This window comes from Schistocerca piceifrons, chromosome 5 (genome assembly GCF_021461385.2).
Source record: "Schistocerca piceifrons isolate TAMUIC-IGC-003096 chromosome 5, iqSchPice1.1, whole genome shotgun sequence".
In the NCBI taxonomy this organism is placed as follows: domain Eukaryota; kingdom Metazoa; phylum Arthropoda; class Insecta; order Orthoptera; family Acrididae; genus Schistocerca; species Schistocerca piceifrons.
In genome coordinates, this window is record NC_060142.1 from 428,066,958 (window position 1) to 428,075,012 (window position 8,055).

The 8,055-nt window shown below is 38.3% G+C and overlaps 1 protein-coding gene across 1 annotated transcript in view; it reads right to left on the bottom strand.

Moving 5' to 3' along the window:
- The window catches only part of LOC124798353 (ubiquitin-conjugating enzyme E2 R2), an 81,721-nt gene extending 73,924 nt beyond the window's left edge, over positions 1 to 7,797 (bottom strand). The window contains exon 1 of the mRNA XM_047261715.1: positions 7,227 to 7,797. Within this exon, the coding sequence (XP_047117671.1) occupies positions 7,227 to 7,403 (177 nt within the window). The 5' untranslated portion in view covers positions 7,404 to 7,797. The remainder of the gene's footprint in view (positions 1 to 7,226) is intronic.
- Positions 7,798 to 8,055: the final 258 nt, after the last annotated feature.

Here is an 8,055-nt window from a genome sequence, read left to right on the forward strand (position 1 = left end):
TGGAGGGTAATTTTGGTGTCACTAACTGATCCTCCATTACCTGCTTCACTCGTGAATGGTGCGTGGGAAATATGGCTGTCGGTAAACATCTGTATTCGCTCTAATTTCTCATTATGATTATTTCTAGAGATGTATATGGAAGTAACATATTGTCCGGCTCTTCCCTGAAAATGCTCTCTCGACATTTCAGTAATAATTTCTCCGTGATGCACAACGCCCCTCTTGTAACGCCTGCCACAGAAGTTTGTTGAATGCCCTGAAACTTCAAAATTGGCACGTCTCTGTGGATGAGTAGTGTAACAGGCAATGAACGGCGGTTTTATCCTCACGTTATTACAGCAGAGTTGCAAGCAAGGACTAGGTGTTCGAAGATCACGGAGTCCTTTCACAATCTGGAATTCTGATCATCATCGAAGGTGTATGTTGAAACATACTGTACTCAGCCACGCAAATAAAAGATATCACTCAGTAAGCTTTGAGAGTAAGGTTTCAACCTTGTCACGTTCACTAGAAATGAAAATCCAACGTTGAAAAAACTGACTGACATCACTGAAAGCACCATCTCAAACAGGGAAACCGAAAAGAGTTTTCAGAATGAGATTTTCATTCTGCAGAGAAGTGTGCGCTGATATGAAACTTCCCCTGGCAGAGTTTTGAAAAGAGTTTTGTTTCCAAAAATAGCAACCAATTTTTTTTCTGTTTTCTAGAGCGCCAATTTGTGCAGTTTGTCAGTTATGTAACAACTAATACACCCAGCAGCAATATGTGCAGATTGAGATATCACGGTTATCAGTTTGCTATAGTAAAAGTCATTATGGCAAGCAGCATGAAGAGAGAATACGTGTCATACGCCAGCATAATTCAGTGGATATATTCTCACTACCCTCCCAAGTGAACATCTTTTCCAGTGCAAGGCTAACTAATGATAGTACTTCAGCGTACGCTAATGACAGTGCCACTTCAGTCACGAAATAGTTTAATAGTAATTATAGCTAACGAGCCATGAAGACCCTTGTGTTGCTACGATACATTCGTTTGATCGAGCACTACGTGACATCGCGCCTTACTTCTATTGTACAGGTTAGAAACAACGTTTGCGTAAGTTCCAAGAACGGTAAAGAGGAAGGCCATGTCAAATTCGATGCACACTGCTAAACTAAGCCTACTTCCCTACCACTATGTGCATGACTCAATTATAGTCAGACGCAGTATAGATGATTACAATATTAGGTTCTCGAAGGCTGAGAATGGAGGAAGCAACACGGAGAATAAAAGATTTTACTCCCTTTTGAACGCGTACTCAAATAGACAAGCGACCTTGCGAAATATCTATTCTTGTATCCGCCTGAACTCATTAAAACCAATGAAAAGTCAAAATTGGATTATAAGACAGGTAAATTCACCGTGCTCTTAGCATAAATAGGCCATTTTCTTGGACCAGCCTGATGAATTTTTATAAAGGTCGCTGGGAATGAATACTAGAAAGGTAGAAGACGCGTAGATTTTCTTGTGTTGCCATCAGTATCTAACGAAAGTTTTGGCTGTGACGGCAAAAGCATTATTAGTACCTTATTACTGGACCTGTACTTCTTAAGGTACAGTTGTAAACTTACCACTGACTAGGCATGAAACCTATAAAACGTGAGATTTTTTTCCCATGCGCCTGTGGAAACATCAGTCCTGAGAGGGTAGAATGGAAGACCAAAATAAGACACTGATAATTTTAAAAAATATTGTTTCAATAGAAACTACTCGTGTGTTACTGTTACGTTACTTTAAAAAAATAGTATTTCATTTTGAATACTTAGCTTGTTAGTGTTTCTGTGGTATGGCATAGCTCCATAACGTTTTGTACAGCTCGCTTATGTCAGGAAGACTGCGTTTTTATGATGGTTAGTAGCACTTTTCTGTCTTTTATGACTTTAAAATTTTCTTTTGTGTGTTTCTGTAACTATGGCTTATGGTAAAGCGGTCAACGATTACCGCATTTTCTAAAAAAAAAATTTGATATGCATGGCGTGTCTTATTATAAAATATGATTCTAAATAAAAGTAATGTTATTTCAAAAGTGTTTATAAAAGATTTTTAAAAAATTGCTACTGTAATACTGAAAAAATGCAAAAAATAAATTACGCGGGCACTAGGCTTGTACAAAAACGGAAACGCAGTAGGTAGCGCATTGCTGACGAAAGCAGAAAATGTCTCAAGAACCGTAAAAAAAACAACAGGAACTAAATGTCGAAAAACTAACAGATTGGGCGTTGCTCGTATGTAAGCCGAAGGCTTGGCTTACTCCAATTTCGATGTGGAAATCTATGACGACGAATCATATTATTCTGCATCAGTCACGACGGCGGGCCGTACCGCCGTCACCTGGCACGCGGCCAATGTACTAGTATTAACGGGACGGCCTGCTGCACGATGGCACAAGACAGCACCGAGCCAGTCTCGACAAGGCTGATAACATACGCGTACCAACTACCGCATTCGCAAGGTACTCTTTACGGCTGTAACTTACTTGTCGCTTCACCCAGCAACCAAAAATTCGCACGGCAAATTCTTTTCGTGTATGTTTTTACTCATCTCAAGAGTGAGCAAGTGGCTGTTATTTTCTTTCTTCACGCATCATAACTTTTGCGAATAAAATCCTCAAATGCAATAAGATACTGTACCCTCCGAATTCAGTGATTATATGTCTTTCATTCATGTTACAAACGTTGGGCTAACAGTTATCCAGGTTCTGAAAATTATGCTGTTCCATACCTTCCCACACAACTGCTATCAACCGGGATCAATTGTGTGGGCGAGAAAGGGACTATTAATAATCTTCCAAAGTGAACTAAAAAGAAACTACATTAACATTGTCCATTTCTTGCACTAAGTAATAGATATTAAATGGCGTAATCAACTGAATGAAGCATGAACAGAAACAGTCCTTCCTTCCTTCGGTTATAGTACCTTACTGGGAAGCCTAACGGCTAATCTATAAAATGGCAGCTTATCTTGCGTTCAGTTTATGTTGCAAATAGATCTTATTAATCTGTACATTAGCAAGTTCTAAAAAGGAAGAGCTTGATAGCTTATACTGATGTGAAATGGATTCGAATTTTACAAATTTGGATTGAAGTCAGCGGTTTGTGACTAAGATTTGTACCAAACCGCGACTCAAACGCGGATTTCCTGCTTATCACGAGCAGTTGCCTTAACATCTCCAGGACCTAGCCAAACTGCCACATTTCACGAAGTCCACAACACTTACCTTTGCACATTTTTTCATTTTCACACAGGGAGAACCAATATTTCATTGTCATTTTAGCCTATCTAGGCAGCTGTAATCGTCAGAACAATGTCTGTTCCTTCAGGCATGCATGCATATCTGAAGGGCATTGTGATGTGTAAATACAGACACTGGAGAAACACCATCATTCACGTATTACACTAATGCAATGGGGCCGTGCATCAGCAAATTTGCAAAAAGAGAAGAGGTGTCTGATTCGTTTATGAAACTCTTAAAATATTTGCTTTAGTGCCGTAGGAAAACAACGAATTCAAATAAAAAACAACCCAAAGTAAAAAATATTCATCTCACGTCTCCAAAATAAGACTCCAATGCCTATTATCACTGAGTCACCTCATTTAATCCTTGTACTATGCTATCAACCTAAACAGTGAACACAGTTCATTGTGCAGTTTGTGTGTGAAAATGATCTACACCAGCCGCAAATTGTGTGTCCGTGCATGATGCTGCCTATTATACGAAAATCTTTACAGCTCACTTACTAAATTCATTATTTTTTTGCAACTCCTGCAGCTTGTTTACCTCCCTTGACAATTGTCAAACATCCTCTATCTTGAAAGTTAAACATTGAAAAAAAGCTGTTGAAATCCACTAAACGTATCATAAAATAACAATGTGAAGCAGAATGTTGTTGTTGTTGTTGTTTACTTAAAAACAAAAATGAGAATCACACAATATACAGAAAAAAGGGGGTGAAGGAAGCTTCTAAGTGTATCACAGAGAGACCATGCAGCCTCACCTTTTCTACAAACCAGCTGAAACTCATCTGGAGGCTACTGCAGAAAAGTTTGATTCAAACAAATTGTGAAGAAAACTAGTTACTAGTTTTGTGACAAATAATGCCAGAAAATGGTAAGGGGCGAGAAGGAGAGACACGTGGCAATACCTAGTTTGAACTGCCATCCTTCTCGTAGATTTTTTTAAATTAATTTATTTAAACCTCTAGAGTGATGCTTCCTCTATTTACAGGACTAATGGACCTCTATTGTGCAGTTCTCAGTAATTTTATTGTTACAACATGTAAACCAATTTTTCAACACTCAATTTTTTCTTAGGTGTATAAATTTTAGTTACACTGTCACTATCGTTGATGCAAAACCTGACAATCTGTAAATTATGAACTTCCTTACGAACAACTAGTGTCAGATTTCTTTTGTCTTGACATCAATGCTTCATTTTGTATTAATAAATGCTCTGTTATGTATAACATGCTAAAAATGTGTAGAGACACAGGTATCAATTGAAGACATGTCATTTTGAAACAATATCCAAGAACAAAAATGAATGTGGCAGGAAACAATTTGCAGTACTACAAACGGGAACTGTAAAGATGAATTGCAGAAATGGTTGGTGCTGTTATCCCTATTCTGGGTGTTATTTCTTAATCTCCTCAACTTCTGAGAAAGGCATGAAAAATTTACAGGGATGAAATGAAAAAACTAATTTTATGTAGGATTTGTTCATAAATTACAATGCAAAGTAAAAAATAAAGAGCATGAAGATGCTTCTGCAAACACACAAATAAGGGTATAACAACACATTTTTATAAACAATGATACTGTGGTATACACAATGAACTAATACTACTATTTCACAATCATACGTATGTTTATAAGTTGCAGTGTAAAAAACAGTATCTGTAAAGTCATTTTGATTGTTACAATTTCTCTTCTGTGTGCCACTCTCAGTGGATGTTTACTTTCATGGTCCCTGTCACATCTAAGCAAGTGTTTAATTCCCAACCTTCAAACAATAACAACTTATGACCAAATATAAACAAACACAATTTCAAGAATGGCAGACAGCAGCAGTTTTCAATATATGAAATACACAGCCAACTGGTTGCACAAGTTTATTGTAAAAACACCAACAAGTTTTCAGTACCATAAAGAGTATCTTCTCAAGAAAGAAAGTCACATAAATTACTTGATGCTAAAATTGTAAACATACATAATGAGCTCAAAGTATGCAATATGGAATAAAGTCCTCCCTGCCAATAGAAATACTGTTAAACAAATATGGGTTGTTATAAAGGCAGACATTAGACATGTTTAAATGAGACCCCATCACAGCCTATTAATTAAATCTAACAATTTGATTTAGCAACTGCTGACCTAAACATACCACTTTAGTCCAATGACTGCTCTTAACTCACTGTTCCTGTGTGTCAACCCTAAGAAAGAAACCATTACCATGGGTACAGGACTTTTGGTGGGACCAGTAGTGGTTTCACAGAAGGAATCAGTTAAAGTGAGCCAACAAATGGATGAACTGTTTCCAAGGTGGACTTTATTCCATATTTTCTACTTTTTGATTTGAGCTATTTAGCTCATCACTTGTGTTTACAATTTTAACGTTAGGTTATTAGTGCCTCTTTCCTTCGAATAAAGATACCCTTGCAATGCAATCAGTTGACTGTATATTTCACATATTGAAAAATCCTTAGTTGTCCACAAGCCTCTATAAGTTACTACGCACTGAATTGCAAATACAAGTCCAAGCCGCTTTTTTTACCTTCGTATACCTATGAGGTTTTTAACGCTCTTTACTTTCTATTTTCTTCGTACTGTAAAATTAGTTACTTATGGCAGTCTGCAGGATTGTCATAATGCTTCAAACTATTTTACTGTCTCGGAAGATCACCAAATGAAATGCTACTATAATGGTAATTTTCAGCTGCAGGTGAACTATTCAGTGGTGTTTATGATGTATCACATCTCTCTTCTTCCCTTACAGCGTAATTTATATAACATAATGAGAGAACTACATTCGACAGTTCAGTAGTGTCAGCAGTCGATTAAAGCACTGCATTGTGAGATTTCAACAGCGAAGAGCTCCTGATCCTGGTAAGGTACCTCGGAATATAAATATGTTATGGGCAGAAACATATTTAGCGAACTGGAAAATGTACACAAGGGGGGTTAATTATCAAAATATTCTACCTCTGCTCTTGTTTGTATTTCTTGTACATTCGTCAGTTCATTAAGGGCAAGTGGACGTATTATATACGTATCACTGCGATCTCCATGCAATCGACCGCTGGGTTTGTCATAACAATACTTTGCTTATTAGAAGCGATAGCTCCTAAACTATTAAAATTTTTTAAAGAAAATTAAGGTCAAGTCAAACGAACCTAATCAAATCTTGCTGACTAGTTCTTGATAACTCGGCATTAAATAAACAAGATTATGGTTTAACGTTTGGTCGACGTCGTGGTCATTAGCGACGGAGCGTAAGCACAGATCGAGGAAGGAAATCGGCCGTGTACTTTTTCCAAGGAAAAATAGTTATTATTAAACGTCCACTGAAGTCATTACAGATGGGACAAACTCGGATTGGACAAGGGTGAGAATATAATCGGTCATGACCTCTGCAGCAGTGAATTCTGCAATCGACTACAGTGAATCACGGAAAGCACGTAAAACTTAAATCACGATGACCGCGTGTTACGAATTGCCACTGCGTCTCAAAAGTAGATTTTCAACAAAATATTCACTTGGGACACCAAATATCTATTGGAAACGAGGCACACTCTCTCTTCATACCCTGAAGTGCATACGATGCAAAAAAAAAGCGATGTAACTTTATACAGTGCATTGTTCTGAAATAATAATGAAACTTCAATGTAAATCTGAAACCATGTCACCGCCCCTAAGTCAACAGAACGTTCGGTAAAATACAGTAAGCCTTTTAGCAACGAACAATCGAATCTTTTACTCTTTTCCTTCGAAATAAAAAGAACACTGTTTTATACTATTAATGGTGCTGTTGGAAGCCACTGTGAACAACTTCCGTATTCAGGTTTCCTGTGCCATATTATTCTCCGTACCACGTAGTAATAAATGTCTAAACAAATGTACAAGCTGACTGCAGACTAATATCTGAAAAACGCACTGTAGTTCAATGTTATGATCGCAGCACTACTCACCTTGAAGTATCCACCCTGATAAAGAGTCTCTGGGGGTCCAAATATCGCAACTTCCCATTCGAACATATTTTCTTCTCTAACAAGTTTCACCCTGAAGCCTTCGACTGGTTCTTCCTGTAAGCTCTTGTATTCAAGCGCAAGGGCTCTAACTGCACTGCTTGTGGGTTGCTGCGCCATTTTAAATTTGTAAAACACAGTCCAATTTTGTCACGAATTATGTTCACCACAAAATTTTAAAGGGGGGATATTTCGCCAGTCCCCAAAACTCCAGTTTTTACACTGCGACTGAGCAGATCCCCACAGCAATGGCTGCCAGCTTTTGTTCTCTCGTGCTTTCTGTTACGTAGTCACAGAAACTTTCTCAAACTCTCCTCAGTACTTGGAGCTCGTCTTGCGCCAATTACTTTTCGGCGCGACGCGTCAGCACACGAACGCGTCACGTAAAATAACTCCGAAAAGATAACTTTGTCGCACACGAACAATAGCAGCTGAGCAAGAGCTCAGAGAAATTCCCTAACCTGCCAACGCCAGCCACAACGGCTACTGCGGCACTGCTAGGCGATAGTGCTGCCGCCTGACAGAAATACCGCTTCAGTCAAGATCACAACGCGCATTGATACACAAGCGGCATTCTGCGAACAGCTGTAGCTCTAAACAAAGCGCGACAGTTGTCATTGCGTTCGAGTTGATTGTGATAACGTCACAAGCAGCGGAATCAATGCTTTTTTTCCATTACTGTAGATGAAAATCACACATTTTCCATTCATCGTCGAGTTTTAATATGGGAATTGCTAACGGCGCGGCAGATTACCTTTCGTTCTCGCAGGAA